The 22,069-nt window shown below is 34.9% G+C and overlaps 1 protein-coding gene across 1 annotated transcript; it reads left to right on the forward strand.

The window, feature by feature from the left end:
• LOC109719042 (acyl carrier protein 1, chloroplastic-like) lies at positions 9,417-14,168 on the forward strand. Its single transcript, XM_020245536.1, has 4 exons — positions 9,417-9,582; positions 12,398-12,502; positions 13,266-13,388; positions 13,798-14,168. Exons 1-4 carry the CDS (start codon positions 9,523-9,525, stop codon positions 13,921-13,923), a joined length of 414 nt encoding a protein of 137 aa, XP_020101125.1. The 5' UTR covers positions 9,417-9,522; the 3' UTR covers positions 13,924-14,168.

Consider the following 22,069-nt stretch of genomic DNA (forward strand, 5'->3'; position numbering starts at 1 on the left):
GAACACTTGAAATACATGTGTTATGTGTAAGATAAATTTCACTCAATATAGTAGGGCATTCTGGGTACTTTGCATGCATATGAGAAGTGTTCGTGTTAGTGACTTGGAAACATGTCTCTTATGTTAGATATTGCTCAAATTATGCAATTGTAAATAATAAACCCATTTTTGGACTTAGTGGACAAAAATGCCATAAAGTGGCACTTGACATAGTAAACTGTGAAACTGCAACATAGAGACATAGTGATAGGCCATTGAACATCTGCTATATTCCATATTAGAGACATGATGGCATAGAGATAGGCCTTTGAGACATTCGATATATTTCATATTTTTAGACATGAGGACTTGGTACTTGAGACGGATCTTATGCTACTTGCCATTGTGCTCATTCGCACATGCTTGTGAGGGTCGCTCCCTGCAAGCTGGCACTCCGGAGATAGCTATCGTGATATATATTCGCCGTGCCGGATTGGGCGCCGAAGTGGATTGCCGTGGGCTAGGCTCATTCCTAGAGTGGGGATGTTGACTACCACGGGCCCATTAGGCTCGGCACCGGCCATACAGCCTACCGGTGGGCCAGACAGCTTTCGGGCGGGTCTCTTCAGATTTGACTTTGAGCATTCATCATGCCATGTGGACATTGATTAGAATAGTAAACAATGACATCTTTACTATTTGACTTATGGACATCATACTAGCGATGCTTGGATATATTCATGCGAGAATAGCTTTTATTACTTATGCAAATCATGCTAAGTAGAGATATCATGTGGTAACAAGTATTTATAATTGTTTGTTTACTTGTGGTACTTATCGCTTTCGTTTACTTATATGTACTTACCCTTCTTTGGTAGCTTTTGGGCCTAGTGGCGCAATGCACTGAAGTCAGTAATTGCCCACTCGAAACTATTATTTAATAGTTCTCACGCCCCTATTTCTATGTTTCCTTTTTAGAGCCTTCGGCACCGGCGGAGGCACGGGATCGCGGCAAGGGAGTCGCCTAGCTTGATAGATAGCGGAGCTCGCTTTTGCTCCTAGGTGGTTACTCTTTTTTTGTGTTTTTGAGAGAGAGGTTTTGTACCATGTATAGAGACCACTTATGTACCTTGTTTAGCTCTTGTATTTGGGACTCCTATTGTATTACTTTATGTTTTTACATAGTAGATTTAGCCTTATGTTCCTTCCCCTTATTGTAGTTTGTAGATATACTTTGCTCTGATACTTCTAGACTTTTTCCTTTTGTTGCTTTATTTATCGCTTCGTTATTTCTTTTATCGTTTTGTTTTATACGCCTTGTATGTTTTAGACATACGGCGGGTCTGGGCACGCGCCGGGCGGGCTTCCGCTGGGTCCCGGTGCGTGACACCGAGGCTCGGGTTGAGTAGTTTTGGGTGCCGGGTACCGGTACTCCTCCCCGAGTATTGGTACGCAGTGTAGAAAACTGTAGTACGTGTAGTTTGTAAATTTTGAACTTTGAGGGCTTTGGTGGATATTGTTACAATGTATTTAAATAGCCCTTCACTCCCTTCTTTCTTTAGATGGCTGAGGCTTGAGATAGGGAATATAGGTGGATTTTGCTATTCTTCTCTCTTGATTTTCTCCTCTAAACTCTTGAATTTTTGAGGATTGATCTCTTTTTCTTCTTCTCCACCATAAATGCTTGCACTATGGAGCTTGGAGTTGATGGGAGTAACTTGTTGATGGATCAAACTTCAACCCTAGCACATCATGGCTTAAGTTGAAGCTTGTTTTGAGGTTAGAACACTTCTCTTACACTCTATCTAAGAGATTTGCAAGAGATTTTGGAGAAAACCTAATTTTTGAAAAATTAGGGTTTATTTTGGGGTTTTCCTTTTGTAAGTCTTTGGGATGGATTTGATGAGTGCAGAACACTCTTATAGGTTGGATTTGAAGCTTCCAAACTTTGATTTGGACTTTGGACAAGTTCCACTTGATCAAAGGTAATTTTCACCTATTTTATGCTTGATTTTTGGTGAATTTAGAATGATATTCGTTCGAAACTTGTAATCCTTTTGAAATTTTTCTTAGAGTGCCAGAAACTTAGTGGACAACTTCATTCGAAGGAACGAAAGGAGTTCGAGGGATATCCGGTGGGTTTGACCTGACTGAAATGGGTGAACTCCCTCTATGTCTCCTATAATATTGTAGGACTTTAATGATTGTATAATTATGTTATTCTTGTCATGATAGAATTTTGAGCTATATGAAATACATGTGTTATGTATAACATGTTGCATACTCTATGTAGAGGTAAAATAACATATATACAAATGGCATACTCTATTTAGTAGAGGTAAATAGCATACACTTTTTAGTAGAGGTTAGTTGGCATATTCATGATAGCAAACATGTTGTATCTTGAGTTGTGCTAAGCCCCCTTATGCAAAATACGGATATATATGTTAAAGGTGAGTAGTAGTGGCATATGATGCATTACATGACTATTGGGTCTAAAGGGCCAGATCTTGAATGATATAGCATAGATAATAGCAAATGTGGACTCTTGTATGTTAGTAACACGATATAGAATTATGTAGCACTCGGACTAGATGTATGAATTGTGGGCATTATGGTGTTATTTGACCCTCGAGTCAATAGAAATAATTCATGTTATAGACATGATGAAGAGATTTCTTATATTTTCGAGTACATAAACAGCATATGCATATGATTGCTTAATTATTGAAAAATGGTCACTTACATGATAATGTTATATGCTCCATGAAGTGGAGGTATCATATAGTAAGGCATATACATGACATTAGAAGATTTCCCTTTTTTGCATATGGTATTATAGTGGTAGTGGCATATATATTGGCATACAGGTGAAGCCCGTTAGGTTCATGAACAAGTCATAGAACCATCCTCTATAGAATAAATGAAATGTGGACTTTAGTGTGCTTGAGACATGTGACATGTTGGTAGAGACATACCGTTGAGCTAATTGAGCGTTATATTTGACATAGTGAACATGAATTTCATGTAGGGACACTTGATTTAGTAAATGACTAAACCTTGACAATGTGATACTATATTGGACCTTTGGGTCGATGGTGCTTATTCCATCTTTTAGACATGATGACCGAGGATTGGACGCTATTGATCAAGCTTGTTTACCATTGTGCTCATTCGCACACGTTTGTGAAGATTGCTCCCCACAAGCCGGCACTCCGGAGTTGGCCTATGCGACAGATGCTTGCCCGTGCGGTATTGGGTGCCTACTGAGTCGCCTGGGACAGTCACATTCCTAGAGGGAAAATGTTGGACTACCCGGGGCCATTAGGGGGCGCAAGCCGGACTACACTTGTGTAGGTCCTGATGAATTGAACTATGATATTCAAGAGTTAATTAAACTTGACATTATGTTAGACATACTAGTGAGTTGATACTCTTTGATACTAGTGGATGCATACATAAAAGATGGACAAACTAGTGGTTGGTTACCCTATGTTGAGACTTGATGCGTTTATAGTAGTGGGATATTCTTGTGGGACCTTGTTGTATTGACAACCTTAATAGTAGCAACCTATACTTGTGATGCTTAATACATAGAAGTGTAGCTACATGACGACTATAGCAATTTGATGTCAATGACAATATGAGAATTGTACCATAATAATTATTCATGATTTAAATGTGGACTAGCATTTTATTGTTGCATACACAATTGCTTATGCATGTGATTATAGAGATGAAATTCATATACATGTTAGAGATATTTCATGTAGAGGCATGATATAGTAGAAATTAATCTATTACTTGCCGCATTTACNAGCAATTTGATGTCAATGACAATATGAGAATTGTACCATAATAATTATTCATGATTTAAATGTGGACTAGCATTTTATTGTTGCATACACAATTGCTTATGCATGTGATTATAGAGATGAAATTCATATACATGTTAGAGATATTTCATGTAGAGGCATGATATAGTAGAAATTAATCTATTACTTGCCGCATTTACATTTCATACTTTCTATATCATATCTATACCTCAATTGACTTAATGGTGTATTTCTCCACTCTCGGCGGCTTACCCACTGGGAACTATTATTTAATAGTTCTCACCCCCATTGGTTGGTTGTTCTTATTTCAGAGCCTTCCGCAGCGGGAAAGGCTAGGGATTGTGGCTAGGGAGGCAACGACTAGCTAGAGCCTCACGATGTGTGATAGATGAACCCATAGATTTATTAGTGGCTTATTACAGTGATGTATTTTTACTATATGTGAGATTCTATATATTCATTTAGTACTCTTGGTTAGATTATTATAATCCCGTGATATTAGTTTCAAAATTTTGTATCTAGTTATTGTATGTTCTCGCTTTGATTATCATTTTTAGGATGGATTATACTATTGTTCTCTATGATTGTTGTAGACGCCTAGTATACATTTTGGTTTGTGGTGTGCACGGCGGGTCTGTGCACGCACCCGGCGGGCTTTCGCTGCAGCCTGGGGCGTGACATCTACATCCTTTCTAAAATGTTGTTTGTGTAATAAGGAGGACATGATAGATTCAAATTTTGAAATTCAAATGTGGCTAAGTCGAATCCAATTCGAGTCCAGTTTGAATCTGAACCTAAGCCCGAACATAAACCCACTCTAAATTTATCTGCGTATTGGTGGACCCCCATTATTATTATTATTTTCTTTATCTCACATAAAAAAAAGGGGGGTCCACAACAAAAATATGGGGTTAGTGGAGATTCACAAATATCTCTTTTAGTATGTCATTTTCAAAAGAGATGTGAGTCCCACCATCTCTCTCACACATATGTAAAAGTAGTGTGGGGCCCACAATTCAAAAAAAGAAAAAAGAAAAAATGAGAAGTTAGTTGAGATCTTACCATATCTCCCTTCATAGAGGTTATATTTTATTTATTTATTTATTGATTTTTCTCTTTTGAAAAAAAAAAGAAAAAGAAGAGAAAAAAAAAAAACCTCTACGAGAGAAAAAAAAGGGAAAACTACCCACACATTCACCACGTTTTACCCACACCCACCACGTACAAAAAAAAAACTGCCCACTTATCCACTAACTAGAAAACCTATAAAAGAGGGAAATATACGATAAAAAAAGAGGATTTTTAGAGATTGTTAGAGAGATCAACTACTTTGGCCAAAAAAAAAAAGAAGAGAGACAGAGAGAAACAAAGTTCGTTCAAAAACAGGTAGAGATATCCATTCAAAAAAAAATATGAATTATATTTTCTTTCTTCTCCTCCTCACAAAATAATAATAATAATAATAATATTCGCGTCCTCTCTTATCTACATCAATTATCGGCGCTTAGCCGTTGGCGGAAGTAACGGCGCATCGGCAACTACGACGGAGGTGACATAACGGAGCATCGGCAACCACGATGGAGGTGACATGACGGTACATCGACAACCACGGCAGAGATGATGTGAAGCCGAATCTTCCGTTTGGCGCTTAGCTGTCGACGGAAGAGAAAAACGGCCTCCATCCATCCCTACATCGACAACTACAACGGAGCTTCATCCGCTGGCGCTTAGCGGTCGGCGGAAGTAACAGCGCATCGGCGGCCACGATAGAGGTGACATCGGCAACCACGGCGGAGATGATGTGAAGCCGACGGTCTTCCGTTTGGAGCTTAGCCGCCGACAGAAGAGAAGGACGGCCTCCATCCATCCCTACATCGACAACTACGGCGGAGCTTCATCCGCCGGCGCTTAGCCGTCGGCGGAAGTAACGGCGCATCGGCGACCACGACGGAGGTGACATCGGCAACCACGGCGGAGATGATGTGAAGCCGACGGTCTTTCGTTTGGCGCTTAGCCATCGGCGGAAGAGAAGAACGTCCTCCATCCATTCCTACATCGACAACTACGACGGAGCTTCATCCGCCGGCGCTTAGCCGTCGGTGGAAGTAACAGCGCACCGACAGTCACGACAGAGGATATGGAAGTCGATAGTTTTCCGCTTGGCGCTTAGCCGTCGGCGGAAGAGAAGAACGGCCTCCACTCATCCACCGCGCGTTACCACTATCTCTAGAAATAGCATGTGTATCACGTATGGACAAGCTCCCTCACATGCATGCAAATTAATTATGATGTAGCCGCAGCCTTCATTGATGAAGTAGGTGCTTTGCGGCTTCAGCTTCGGAATTCCTTTAATTTCCAAGTCTGATTCTCAAGTCCGATTATGCTTTGAAGTCTTTCATTGCGTAATCATGTGCGCTACGACGACAATTGGAGATCAGAGCTTTTTGCCGTCAAAAAAAAAAGGAAAAAAAAGAAGAAGAAGACATGTGTATATAGTCAGCCTAATTTGGTGATCGCCCAGCACATCGAGATCAGGGCCTACATTGATGTCTGACCTTCGGTAATTCCTCCATTCCCCTCGGAAATGACTAAACTTCGTTCAGTAATTGAATCTCCTGATTGACTATACATGAATCCAAATAAAATCAATTCTGTATAGGCCTGGTCTTAACCTTATGAACCCAAACCACCCAAATTGAAGCATCAAAAAGTTTGAGCCTTGTGAACCCAAAGTCCAAGTCCAAATTTTAACCATGTAAACTCAATTCCAAGCATTAACTACACCATATGAGCCTAAACCGAGAGCCTGCACCTACATCCAAAGCTAAATCCAAGCTACATGAGCCGAAATCTGGCCCAAATTCAGCCCAGCTCCTAATTCCAACCCAAATTTGAACTTGAGTCACATAAAGTCTAACCCAAACCTAATCTCAAGCCCAGATCATGTCGATCAAAATCAAATTCCCAATCTAAACCAATTCAAATTAAACAAAACCTGATCCAAATCCAAATCAACATTTGTCCTAAGCTATAGCTATAGGACTATATCAATCCAACTTCTTCTCCATACCAAGTCCTTAGAAACAAACTATTTCAACCCAACTATATTCAAACTCGATCAAATTCTAAATATATGCTTAGAATTGATCAAACCGTCTTTTTATCTTAATACATGCGACTAAGGTGAAAATAATAAATTAGGTTTTTTTTACTAATCAAATTAAATCGATTGGACTCGAATACATATACTTAGAGTTCAAAAAAAGGAAACCAAGTTAGACTCTAATATGCATAATTAGGGTTTAATTTAAATTAATTTTGGCTAATCCTAATACATACATTTAGCATTTAGTCATCCTTCACCTTAAAGTGAACTCAAATATGGTTTGACCCTAATATACATACTTAGAGTTCAATCAAATTAGTTAGACTCTAATATGTATAAGTAGAGGTAATCTAAATCAAATCGGCTAATTCTAATACATGTCGATTTAGCCATCCTTCACCTTATGGTGAACTCAAATCTTATTGGATTTTGATACACACAATTAGAGTCTAATCGATTCAAGCCCAACTAAATCTTAATACATGCAATTAGGATTTAATTAAATCTAGTTGGATTAAACCCTAAAAATGTAGGTGTAATCCAAATTAAGTTCAATCGACCGTCATGTCGTTGAACTAATCATTTTCTCTCTTATTATATTATATTCATGTACACCGGGAGTATGTCCCTGGTTAAGCTATGTAATTATACAGTGAATTATGTTATAAAATTTATTTTTTATTTAATTTCAGTTTATTTCTGCATTATAGAGGTCTTTTAATCGAAGGTGCCTAACATTTTATGGGGGTAATTAATAGTAAATGCTTGCATCTATTGGGAACCATGAATCTATAATACTTGATACCTATATATATACTTTAATATTAATCTGAATCATGAATACTATCCCATGAAAAGTCAAAATAAGATTAACCGTGCGAGATGCGTCATTCGTGGTCGCAGATAAATGTATAAGTATAATTTTTCTTTAATAAATTATTCAAAATATTATTGAAATATTACCAAATGATCCCTTATAGTATATTAAATAATAGAAATATTTATTTATTGTGGAAATAATTTAACTTCTCTTTTAGGGATGCAAATGGATTTAGATTGGTGGAGCTCTTGCCCTGATCTGTCCAAAATAGGGTGGTAAGTGATTCCGAATCTGATCTGATCCGCCAACTAAATGGAACGGGAGGTGGGGGACTCCTCTCTTCCTTTAATTTGCCCCGATTTGCTAAAAATCTGTCAAAAATTTGCTTTCATTCTGATCGGCTTCGATCCGTTAAAATTTCATCAAAAATTTGCTTCCATCCTGATTCACTCTGAATGAAGCACGATAAGTGAAGATCTGCCTGAATTCGATCCTATCCGATAAAAAATAAAACATGAAGGTGAGAGACTTCTTTCTTCGATTTCGCCTGTTTGAATCCTTCTTCCCTTCCACTTGGACGAAACAGAGGTGCCTGGCAGCACAATTTGAACAAAGTGGCTTTTCCATAGTTTCATAGCATACTAGTGAGATACCCGCGCGATGCTGCAGATATAAAAATATTTTCATAATAAATTTTATTTGTTTAATATTTTTATATAGTTTTATAAGTCTAATTATTAATTAAATAAAAATTATATAAAAATAATTTAATAGTTAAATCTATTTAAATAAAAGTTATTAAAATTGGTATATGCGCAAAGTAAATTTATACAATAATTTATTTTATAAAAATTTATATGAAAAGAATTTGAGATAAATCTATCAAAAAAATTTTAAAAAAATCAATAAATAGAAGGAAAATAAAATTGTAGAAGAAATTGTTTAATAAAATTAATTATATATATACACATATACACTATATTTCTAAAATTTTAGTCATAAAATTTACATTCTATATTTTTTTATACAGCTATCAGGTTAGATTTTATTACGTGATTTGTTACGCGTATTATTAATAAAATTAATTAATTAGTTTCATAGAATTTAGAGATTTAAAATTTAAAATTTTGAAGTTTAAAATTTGAAAATAAATATTATAAGTTAAAATTGAAATTTACAATTTAAAATATAAAATTTGAAAGTATCAAAGGTTTCGGGGGGACACGTGTCACTTTTTGGTCCCCCCAAATCCTCCTTTAATGTAGTAGAAAGAATAGATTTTACACAGAATTTTTTCGCATTTAGCCCCTCTCAAAATTTATTTTTTATAAATAGTCTAATAAATTTATATTTGTATAAATAATCGTGTTTAAACATGATGATTTATTTATCCTGTTCAACTTAAAATTTCAAACATGACGCTCGCATGACAAGGAGAAGGTCATATGTATAAATATAAATTTATTAGAGTTATTTATAAAATTAATTTTTTTTTGAGAGGGTTAAAAAAACCTTTCACGCCGAACAAGGACAAGGAGGGGTATTTTGATCTTTTTCGCTCAGCTCCGAGGTCCATTTTCCTTCGATGCTAACGAGGCTCCCAAAACAACACTCCTCTCTTTTGTATAAATACCCCTAAACACAACTCCATTCACATTCTTCGTGAGCTCCGCTCTTTTTCTCTCTCTCTCTCTCTCTCTCTCTCTCTCTCTCTCCTCCTCTCTCGTATAGTCGTATCCCCCTCCCACCTCTCTCCTCCTCCCTCTTCGATCTCTCCGTCCATGGCCTCCATCACCGGATCCGCGATCTCCTTCGCCGCCCCCGCGTTGCGGCGGAGCCAGGTATCGACCCGACCATCCTTTCCTCGATCTGATCCCTCGCTCTCGATTTGTTTCCCGTTCTAGGGTTTTGATTCGGTCTCCGAGGGACTTGTTGTTGGCTTGGATTTTAGATTTTGTGTTTATTTGGGTCGTTTGATGCTGTGGATGCTTAGAATGGTTTGGTGATTTTTATTAGGAAAGTTGATTTATTGGGGTTTTGGGTTTAGTAATATGTGAGGCTCAAGGTATATCGTCGCGATCCGTTCGGAGATCGCTCGTTTTTTATCTGTTCCTCGTTCGAGGGCTTTTTGCTTAGGTTTTTGAGTGGCTTGTTTGTGGAGAACGTCATCAATTTGATCCTGGTTTTGATTCCGTGCTCAAAAAGGGTTCTGTGATGCTGTGGATGCTGGGTATGGGTTGGCGGTGTTAAAAGATGCCACCTTTTTCTGGGGATCTTACTGGGAAAGGAGATTTTCTGGGGTTTTATTTTGGTTTTTAAAAGTGTATGAGGTTTAATCGTTCTTCAGCTGTTCCTCGTTCTAGGGTTTTGATTAGGTTTTTTGAGCGACCTGTTGGCGGATAACGTGATATATTTAATCCTTGTTCTGATTTCGTGCTTATGTTGGCTTAGTGATACTTTAGATTCCTGGAATAGTTTGATAGCGGTAAAAACTGCCATCCTTTTTGGGCATTTTATTGGGGAAGGTGATTTTGTGGGCTTTTTGGGTTTATGAGCGGACGAGGTTAAGCTGTATCATCCCGAACCCTTTGGAAATCACGCTCTCTGTTGGTCTGTTCCCCATCCTAGGATTCTGATTACTCTTTCTGGAGACTATTTTGATGGAGAGTGTGACAAATTTAATCCTGGTTTTGATTTTGTGCTTCAAAAGAGTATTTGATCTGTGGATTATTGGAATGGTTTCATGGTGCTCTAAAAAGGCCTGCTTTTTGGGTTCTTTTTTGGGAAATCTGATTTATGGATTTTATTAGTGCATGAGTGTTCAAATATTAAGGTGTATTTGCTGTAAAATGAGTGGATTTTTCCTAATCTTCTTTTTCTTGGTTGTTCGATGATTATAAATGGTGACTGAGGTCATGTTTAGTTTCTTTTTCTTTATAGTGACTGGAAGGAATGAAACGTATGGTATTGAGGTTTTTCTTTTCTAGATTAGAAAACTTATTTTGTCCTTGTAGCATTGGTGATTTTCTGCATTGATTTGGTTTCGAAGTGTTTTGAGATGATACTCATTTATTGATTGATTTCTGATGGCAAAAAATGTTTTCTATCAGCTAAGATTTTGAAGGTTTTATTTTGATTGTATGTCGGTGGCTTTTCAAATCTGAAGGAACAATTTATTTTTTTCAAAGGCTGCTATTATCAGGATCTTGAAATACTTTATGATTTAGTCCAGCAAAATGCAGCTTTTCTGAGTTTCTTATCCTCTTAACTACGATGACACTGCTTGCATGCTATAGGCTTGTATTTAGAGCTTTGTCTGTGTGCTATTCTTCATGCTCTGATGAAATGAAATGAGTGTTTGGATTAGTCAATCGATATTCTAAATGTGGAGAGTATAATGGTTTGATTTGTTTTTTTCTCTTCAAATGAGCCTAGACTATCATTTTGTCGTGAGATCCAGAGCTGATAAGTACTTAGTTATTTTTGAAATTATTTTCTAGGTTTATGATAGCTATTAACAAAGTTGATTATTCAATTTTAATATGGCATTTGTATCTTCCTTTAGCCAACCTCTTTTCCTTGTTGTTTGGGGATTATTGGTGTTCGAAGGCATCGCGAATATGTTAGTGCATGTAAAGTTTAGCTTTACTATAAGATTAACATAATTTGAGAAAGGAAACCGTAGTTCCTATACTATATTTTCTGAAAATACAGTGAGTATTTCAACAAGTGAATGTAGAATATGATGCTGATCTTTGGATAAGCTAATAGAATTCCTTGTTGGTTTTTCGTTCTCTATTCCTCTTTTTTAAATAATGATCTTGCTTGGGTGAGTCAAGCGTAAAAATTTGTATAAAATTATAAAAGACATTCCTTTTCCTCTTCTCTTTTTGCAAATTTAGAGAAACATGTAGATCATCATGCTTTGTCATCACCTGTTGTGATTTATAAACAAAAGGTTAGCACATAGAGTGCCCTGCATGTCACTCTTATATTATGCGGCTTACTAACACCTAATATCTTGTGCAAACGATGTGGATTTGTGTATATCATCTTTCCTGCCATTTATTTGTCAATATTGGCTATATCTGAAGTTATTTCTAGTTCCGCAATCTCTTTGAGTGATTAGTTCAAGAATTCAGAGATACCACACTGATAAAATGGTTTCATTATGCTTTCTCCGCATGTTCACCTTCTATCAACCAACCAATCTTTGCTTTCAGTCTTAGGTTCAGTATTGGTCATTCTTTGTATCCTTCTGCCGTGTATATTCCACGTGCATCCACTTCTAAGGAACTCCTAAGGCGTGAACAAAGAATGTGTTTGTTTCTATGCATTTATAACTTGTTGGATCATGGATGAGATGTAGTATCGGCATTCTGAACTTGTGGTGTCTCTTATGATGAAATGCCTACCTTTTGGGTTTAAGAAACATTTCGTTGTTTTGAAGAAAACGCTACTGCTTGGTATTATTGCTGTCAATAATTAGTTATTTGTCCTCTTGATTTTGGTTGAGAAGATTAAGCTTATATGTTGTATATTATGACTTATCTGTTCTCTGTTATTTGCTTCTTTTACACCTCTGTTACCCTATTTATCAGTGAAATGTCTTCTCAGTAATCATCTCAACAATAGCTTTTTATGGATTGTGTGCAGGCAGTTAACAAGCTATCAAGTCTGAATTCAGTCTCTTTCTTCAGTGCAAGGAAGAGTTTTCCATCCATCGGTTCGGCTCCGTTACGGCTTCAGATTTCTTGTGCTGTATGTTTCAATAACCTGTATCTTGTGTTCCTTTTACTAGTTGTGCTTGTATTCGTAACACTTCTCAAGCTCATCTTGCGGCTTTGTTACCATCAATGAAATGGATTGTAGTCTTTTTGAGTTGTATAGACAGCTCACCATGGTTGATAATCCCTTATTCAGATGACTAACAGCTGCATATTAGTGGGTGAACACGAGTAGACATACATGTATAACAATAAGTGCCTAGAGATGCTTTTTGTATGATCATAACAACTCTATGGCCTGTTCTGATGCATGAACATCTTGTTCAACATACCCTGTTTTATTTACTCAAGAAAAAAAAGTGGAAATCTGTTGATAGGGAGTGCGAAGAGTCATGCTACACTACAACTGCATTCATACAGCCTCTGTAGTATATTTTTCTTTAATATGATAAATCACCTAGTAGACGGAATGCGCTATATTAAAATCACTTTGTAGGTGTTTATGGGGCAATTGTCCCTTTCTTTGGGCTTTGAATTAGAAAATGGCCATGGGCCGTTGCTAATGTGCCTGCCCTACTATACAAAAGATGTTGTTCTATCTTATCTGCTATCAGACCGACGTGTGGTTTCATGATTTAATCCGTTGATTTGAATGAAACTGATGATAGTCTCCTACTAAAATATGCTCTTCTTGTAGTTCTTAGTGTTGCTTGTGTACGTTTTCAGTCATCCTTTTCATTCTAAATCTGCTATGTGGTGATTTAATAGTGACAAGTGTTTGTATCTCCCTTTTACAGGCCAAAAAGGAGACTCTGGACAAGGTGTGTGAAATAGTGAAGAAGCAGTTAGCACTAGCTGACGGAACTGCTGTAACTGGAGAATCAAAGTTTACTGAACTCGGGGCTGATTCACTGGATACCGTAACTTTTCGAAGCATTTTTTTTTTTTTGTATTCTTTTCACGGCAAATTCACCCAATCTGCAAGTTGCAAGACGATGCAGACTTGGAAAGAGTTTCCATTCCAGCAAATAGTTTTTAGCTCAAATTGTTTGGAATTTTGGAGCATCTTTATAGCATGGGTGAAATTGATTAGTCGGTTAGGCACGGCTTTTGCATTATTTGGTTAAAACAACAATAGAGATAACCAAACTCTTGAGGCATTTCAAACAAGCTGGTTCTATTGATGCGCAACTCGTTCCCCTTTTTTGGTTTCTGATTTGGTTCTGTAAATCAAAGCTCCATAATTGTAAGAAAGCAAATTACTATATGTGTTGCATGTGTTACTTCTGGTCATTCGTCTTACATTGTTTATACTGATGCTTCTTGTAGGTTGAGATCGTGATGGGTCTCGAGGAGGCATTCGAGATCAGCGTGGACGAAGGTAGCGCCCAGGAGATCGCAACGGTGCAGGACGCGGCCGATCTCATTGAGCAGCTCGTCGAGGCAAAGGCATAGGTGAAGAAGAAACAATAACAATGGTCCAGAAAAACCAAAAGGCTTGTCTTTCAATCATCTCTAGGTTTCACAATCTGCGAGTTTTTTAATATTAAATGTCTAGATGTCTGGTTAATTATGACCGATTTCACATCTGTTTTGCTGTACTGGAAAAATATTTTGATGAGCTTTTATTTTATTTAAAATAATTATCTAAGATTGTCCTATAATTTATTAGAATATGAAACACATTATTTGGTGATGTTTCTAAGTATTTGTCAAATTTGATTTGTTTGGTGTGTTTGGGATGTTTTGTTGTGCTAAAACTTGGTTAGTGTGACAGGGTAACATTTTACACTAATCTGGTACTTCAATTATTTAGAGGGAACATTTTTTCTTTTATTTCCTTTTATGGAAACTGCACCTTCCTTGGAGGACCTTTGACGGTAATGTTGCCATTTAAAATTTTTTTTTTTAAACACTAATTTTATATAATTTATAATTTGATGTGTTGGAAATTTTTTTAAAAATATTTTTGTTATTATAATTGGTTAGCTGATTATGCTTCTAGCTAATATATGATAATTTGTTAAAAAAAAAAAAGCAAATTGTCTTTTTAGTTGTTTTTAAATGCTAATTTTATATAATTTATAATTTGATGTGTTGGAAATTTTTTTAAAAATATTTTTGTTATTATAATTGGTTAGCTGATTATGCTTCTAGCTAATATATGATAATTTGTTAAAAAAAAAAAAGCAAATTGTCTTTTTAGTTGTTTTTAAATGCTAATTTTATATAATTTATAATTTGGTGTGTTGGCAATTTTTTTTAAAATTTTTTGTTCTTATAATTGGTTTGCTGAGAATGCTTCTAGCTAATAGATGACAATTTTTATTCTCTCCGCCCAAATAAATGCGAGAGAGATATTGATGGAAAATAGAAGAGAGAAATTAGGTTGTGTGAGTGCTGTGAATTTTTTTATGTAATTAAAAACTTTATTAGCGATATTTTTATGTGTATTTTAATATCATAATCACTAGTCAAATTTTAGTAAAATTTAAGATCAGAAGTATTTATCTTACGCTAAATAGTGAAAGAAATTTTTTATAAAATTTTCATCAGATTTAAATTATTTTACACTGTTAAATTTACAAATACATCGCATCAATTATTAAAATTATTAATTTTGAGATCTTTTGATCACTAGTCAAATGATGTCGAAAAAATATGAAATTTAATTTCTAAATACTTTCAAAAGTGTGGATCAAGTCTAACGGAGCGGATCGTCAATTTGGAAGCTATATCATTGAAAACAATTTAGTAGTACGGAGGCTTACATGTTACCGATAGTATACCAGCCTAGCATTCTCTCTCTCTCTCTCTCTCTCTCTCTCTCNTGATGAAACTCTCATGAAGAGAGAAAAAACAACTCATAAGCTTGATGAACACTTCCAAAGGACTAAAGCTACATTGTGTTTCAGTAGAGCAGTAGCATACATTAAAAAGCAGTCATTTAACCATTCATTTAAATTTTTGTGAATTCACCCCACCTCTTTAAGGCCTGTAATTGTAGTAGATAAAAGTACACAACAACAACAACACTTAGGTTTAGTGCAATCATAAACATCTTTAATCAGAAGAAACCTCTCGAATTCTCCAAAATGTGGATGCTTGGCTTATATCTTGAGCTATCACTCCATCTGAAACCAGAGCACATTCCATCGAGTGTAACAGAAAAGCTTCAAGCTTTGCTCTACAAGATGGCATTGAAATAAAATAGTGAACTAAATGCTGCAAGACTTGGTTCTTGTAGTGAGTCCCACTAGTTTCAAATGGTACATCATTTGTAAATATTAGCCAAAGTGCAATATTTTAATATAGCATAGAAACTGAATACATCAAGAATGTTACACTCAGTAGATTACCGTTAATTTGCTAACCTTCAGAAGTAAAGCACCAGATTGCAATTAGAAGTCAAAAAAATTCATTGTGAGTTTCCATATATATATATATATATATGGATATATATATATATCCATATTACTTATAAAAGCGTGAGTTTTAAATTTTTTTCTCTTTCCAAAAATGTCCCTATTTTTTCTACTAATATTTTCATGTCCAGTAATTTTCAACCATTCGTTTCAAATAATTTTTCAAATAATAATTTATTCTTAAATATAAATCTTAAGTTTTTACTATTCGATCTCATCCAACGATTATTTAGTATCTGTCGCTTTTCTTAACAAAAATACCCTCAATATCTCCTATCTACGCGTTTACAAATATCTACGCATTTTCTTAAATGTAATTTCCGCCGTAACTTAAAATATCCGTTATATCCTATCTACGACGTTTCTTAAATATTTTTGTTTCTCACACGTATTAGCACCAATCACATAATAAATAAAATTAAATTTATTCTATCTACACATTTTCTCAAACGCTTCATAAAGTAAAATATTCATTATCTCCTATTTAAGTGTTTCTCAAATATTTTTTTTCTCACACGTAATACCTGTGTCAATCACGCAGAATATTATTAGAAAGATTTAATACCCACCTTACAGTCACGTAGAATATTATTAAAAAGATTTAATACCCACCTAAGCAAAACTAAATTGTTAATTGAATATAATTTTATATTTTTAAATTTTTTTAAGTAAAATATTCAAAAGTAATACCCGCCAAAATATTTTATGTGTTTCTCAAATATGGAGCTACCGACATGTCATCGGTGGTCCAGATACATGCGTATGATTTTTTAATTTTTTAAATAAAATATTCAAAAGTAATACTAGAGCACATCTTAAGCACTCGCATATAATATCTATACTATCCAATCTTTATCTCATCATAATATTTATTCACACAAAGAATATATTTTTTTGAGACATATTTTCTTAGTAATATCTTTTTAATTTTCAACTATATTTTTCTCAAATATTTTTTTTTAGTAATATCCTTTCTCATATGTCCCCGTCGCTAGCACCGGTATATCATAGCACATCGTCATCGTCGACACCGGCACATTGTTACTTTCACCACCTTCGTCATAGTTAGAGAGGTATTTTGATTCCACCTGAAATGTTTTATTTTTTTAATGTACATTTATACTATTTTAGTATATTTTTTTTAGTATTTTCTCATTTTTACGTATACTACATTCATCAAATATAAAGCATTTATTTTTTTAATAATATCATTTTTCATTTTTACCTATATTTTTCTTATATATTCTCAAATATTTTTTTTAGTAAATCCTTTTTTATTTGTCACCGTTGCCGGCACCCGCACATGACCTTCATCACCTTTGTCACACGTATTTTGATCCCAGCTAGATTTTTTAATGTGCCTATATACTGTTATAGCATTTTTTTTAGTATTTTCTTATTTTTACCAATACGTTTCTCAAATATAAAGTATATATTTTTTTAGTAATATCTTTATAAAGTATATTTTTTTAGTAATATCTTTTTAAATATTTCCTTTATGACATATGTGCTAATCTTTTCTCACATAATACGCACGTTTTCTCAAATATTATGAAATACATATGAAAAATAGTTATAGTATAAATGAATTAAAAATATATAAAATTTATTTAGAGATAAATTAAAGTTAAAAAAATAATTAAATAATAGACATATACCACCAATAATGATTTAAAATTTAAAATATAAATATAAATTTAATTTAAAATTAGATGTGACATTTTGAATTAAGAATAAATTAAAATTTTTATACTTTTAGATTACAATATATATCCAATCTTCTAAATCTCCTTTCTGATGAGTGACACTTACTACCTATCATCTCATCATAATTTTAGTACCTACGCGTTTCTCAAATATCGTGCCTAATTAATATATAATATTTTCACTATTTAACCTTTCAATCTCCTTATTCTTATCCCAATCTTACATATACTTATTCATTTTATTCATTTTCATACGTAATAACCGTCACCTATGCATTTGTGCCGACACTACTTCATTCTCACCTTTGCTAGCATGACGTCGTCGTCCTCTGTACATTGCATGTATATCTACGGAAGTCCACAAATCATGTCGGCGTTGTTGATGCTACTGACATGTCATCGGTGGTCGAGATACATGCACATCGTCGGTAGTCGGCAATCTATGCCTTGACAATTCATGTACACATCAATCTAAAATACTCTCCCTCCTCTTATATCTATTGCTAATATATTTTCTTTTTTTTTGGATTATTCTTTCTTTTCTATTACTAATATATCTTTTTTTTAGTAATTTAATTTTTAGTTAGATTTATTTTTTTTAATTAAAGATCTCAAAGTCTCAGCCCAATTATTTTTCTTTTCATTATCTTTAATTTCTTCCTAAACAAAGTTTTATAATTAAATTCAAATTATATTTCCGTTTTTTAGTTAACATATTTAAATAATATGATTTTCTTTACATATAATATACTAACATCATCTATTAAACTTTAATATATAAAATACTACATTAATTGGCTATCACCTGCACATACTCAATGTATATACAAATACCACACCTCTAAAAAGCTCACGAATTTAAATTAGAATTCAATTTATATTCTATGAAAATAAAAAAAATTACAAAATTCATAAATATAATCATGCTCTATGACATTATATATTTCCAGCATCTACTTACCAAATTCATCAACTTTTTTTATATTGTTAATTTTTATGTTCATTTAATATCTAGATATTATGATTTTAAAAATTTATAAATTTTAATGTATAATTTTTTAAAAACAAATGTTAAATATTGAATGCAGTGTACAAAATATGTACATTGAGTACAGGAAAAAACTTCTCAAAATATGAACAATAAGATTCAAAATTCTCCCAAAATTGTATTAATATTTTTACGATCCTTTTCAAATATATATATATATATATATATATATATATATAGAGTCAGGCTATGGTGCATGTAAAAGCACCAAGCACTTGGTGCTTGTAAAATTTTTACCGTTAGATCACGCCTTTAATCATTTTCACTCGTTATATTATACTATTCAACCAACTAACCACTAAACCCTAGGGGGCCCACATCATCCTAACTACACATTCCTTAATCCAAGGGCCGAAAACTTACAAGTACCAATGATTTGGTACTTTTAAAAGCCTAGGAGCTCATATAATAATATATATTATATATATATTATATATATATAGAGATCGAGAGGAGAGAAGGCGAAGGAGAGGAGAGAAGAGACGAGATGGAGCAGAGAGAGAGAGAGAGAGTATGGACTGTCTGTGCTCTAGGCAGCGCGGAGGCCTCCGTGTCCTGAGCTTTAGATGATGAATTTTCAAATCGACGATCGGCTCCGTTAGACTTGATCTAGCACATTTGAAGTTTCTATAAAATAATTTTTGCGATTTTTTGTTATCACTTACCTAGTGATCGAAAGGATTCAAAATCCATAATTTTTAATGGTTGATATCTGCCGTTTTCAAGTTTAACGGTATAGAAGTATTCAAATCAGATGAAATTTTAATACAAAATTTTTTATACTATCTACAACAAAATTAATATTTCTGATCGAAAATTTTAGTACTATATCACTACTTTTTATAGGATTTTTATTTTCAGCCGTTAAAAATTATTGATTTTGAATCCTTTTGATTGCTAGATAAATGATATCGAAAAATTGCAAAAATTATTTTCTAGAAACTTCAAATACGCCAGATCAAGTTTAATGGAGCCGATCGTCGATTCGGAAACTCCATCATCGAAAACGGCTCAGGAGCACGGAGGCCTCCGTGCTCCTGAGAGCACAGCAGCCCTGCTTATATATATATGGGCTTTTTTTGCAAATAGCCCCCTTACAAATTTTTTTTTTTAAATTGGCCCTGTCAAAAATTTATTTGCAAAAATGGCCCTGGCCTCGCCACGTCAGCGCCACGTCAGCGCCACGTATTTACATATGTATATATAATTTTTTTTCATGACGACGAACCATGTATTTTTCTTTCTATTATTATTTATTGTTTGCACTTATCTTATTGGGTTTAAAGTATTATTGGGTCTAAGGTTCATTTCTTATCTAAGATCGGAGGAATCAACTCTTCATTAATCGATGGAGATTGGGTGAAGTTTTCACTCGTAAAGGGTGGCCAACGTTGCTCGAGGACGCCTTAGGATCTAGTTTGTGGGTTTTTTTTTATAATTTGGTATATAATCATTTAGATTTGTGCGTTACCTCGTTAATTGTTGTGGTTTTAGCATCTTTGAGGGTTCTAGTGTCTAAATGTATTTAGATCTGTTTTTTTTTTTGTTTATTATCTGTAATAATAGTTCAGAAGCGTGTATTGCCTCATTAGCTGTAGAGGTTTTTGGATCTTTGAGGGTTCCTGCGGCTAAGTGTACTTTGATGTGTTAGTTAGGCTGTTCTTTTGCTCAATATCCCTTTGTTCTATACCCCAGATGTTACTCTCACAAATCCCATAGTTTGTGTGTTTTTTGTTGAATATTTGTATGTTAATAGTTTAGAATCGTCAATTACATCATTAGCTGTTGCGGTTTTGGGATCTTTGAGGTTCTAGTGGCTAAGTGTGTTGTGATGTGGTTTTTCCGTCGAATATTTGTATATTAATGGTTTAGATTCTAGATTCGTGCATTACCCCATTAGCTAATGTGGTCTTGGGAACTTTGAGGGTTCTAGTGGCTGACTGTGTTATGATGTGGGGTTTTTGTTGATTATTACCTCGTTAACTGTTGTGGTTTTGGGATCTTTGAGAAAATTTCAGTGGCTAAGTGTGTTATGATCTGGTTTTTTGTTGATTATTTTTTATAACAATGGTTTTGACGCGTGGGGTACCTCGTTAGTTGCTGTTGCTTTGTGATCTTTGAGGTGCTAGTGGTTAAGTGTAATTTTTGGGTTGATTCTTTGTGTTTTAAGAGTTTAGATTCGCGCATTGCCTCGTTAGCTGCGGTGGTTTTGGGATCTTTGAGGGTTCTTGTGGCTAATTGCACTTTGGTGTGCTAGCTAAGCTTCTTCTCACCCTCGCCCTCCTTCTCCCTCCTCTGCGTGGTGAGAAACGTGGTAGCCTGCCGCCCCCACGCTAGAGACTACCGCCCCGCGGAGAGCTTGCCCATCACTACGCGGACCTTGAGGTAGCCTGCCACCTTCGCTGGCGAGCTAGGCCCAAGAAGCTAGCTAGAGAGCTAGGGGGGAGGCTCTCGCCGCATTAACCCACCCCTCTCTCTCCACTCCCCAACTACTTACAAAGAAACCTCTACCCTAAGCACCTCCTCCTTACTAGCCCGGGCTTGCCCCTTCGTGAAGATGACGAATACAAATGCCAATTAAAGTATGTCCCGGGATGTTTTGTATATTAAATCCCAAAAAAAACGTTTATCGGGGGGCTATTTAAAATAAATATTTTTATCGGAGCAGGTTTTTAATAAACGTTTTTACCGGGACGGGGACGGTGCGGTCGCGGTGCAGTCGCGGTGCGCCCGTCCCGCCCGGGTCCACAAATTCAACTTGTGCCACTTGGTAAGTGGCACAAGTTATGTTTTAAAAACATAACCTGTGCCACTTACCAAGTGGCATAAGTTATGTTTATGAGGTTGTTACTGATTCAACCTCCATAAACATAATCTGTGCCACTTGGTAAGTGGCACAGGTTAATAAACATAACCTGTGCCACTTACCAAGTGGCACAGGTTATGTTTATGAAGCTAGAATCAATAAAACATAACCTGTGCCACTTAGTAAGTGGCACAGGATATGTTTTTAAAACATAACTTGTGCCACTTACCAAGTGGCACAGGCTATGTTTATAAAGCTAGAATCAATAAAACATAACCTGTGCCACTTAGTAAGTGGCACAGGTTATGTTTTTGAAACATAACTTGTGCCACTTACCAAGTGGCACAAGTTGAATTGGTAGACCGGGTCGGGGCGGGCGNTCTATATATATATATATATATATATATATATATATATATATATATATATATATATTAGGGTATAAAAAATATTAAAATTTTTGTCCAAATTAGGCCCAATTAATTAATTTGAATAGTAATAATTGTGGAATAGTAGTACAGTTAGTCTATATTTCAATTTTATTAATAACTTAAAATTAATATATATTTAAAAAAAATTTATTTGATGATTTCAAATAAGTCTCACGTGCATTGCA

The sequence above is a fragment of the Ananas comosus genome, linkage group 13, assembly GCF_001540865.1.
Source record: "Ananas comosus cultivar F153 linkage group 13, ASM154086v1, whole genome shotgun sequence".
Classification (NCBI taxonomy): Eukaryota; Viridiplantae; Streptophyta; class Magnoliopsida; order Poales; family Bromeliaceae; genus Ananas; species Ananas comosus.

Excerpts from the sequence above, each read along its gene's own strand:
- LOC109719042 (XM_020245536.1), top strand. The coding sequence starts at position 9,523 with ATGGCCTCCATCACCGGATCCGCGATCTCCTTCGCCGCCCCCGCGTTG. Across the intron at positions 9,583-12,397 it reads CCGCGTTGCGGCGGAGCCAG|GCAGTTAACAAGCTATCAAG; the intron begins GTATCGACCCGA and ends GATTGTGTGCAG. Across the intron at positions 13,389-13,797 it reads GGGCTGATTCACTGGATACC|GTTGAGATCGTGATGGGTCT; the intron begins GTAACTTTTCGA and ends TGCTTCTTGTAG.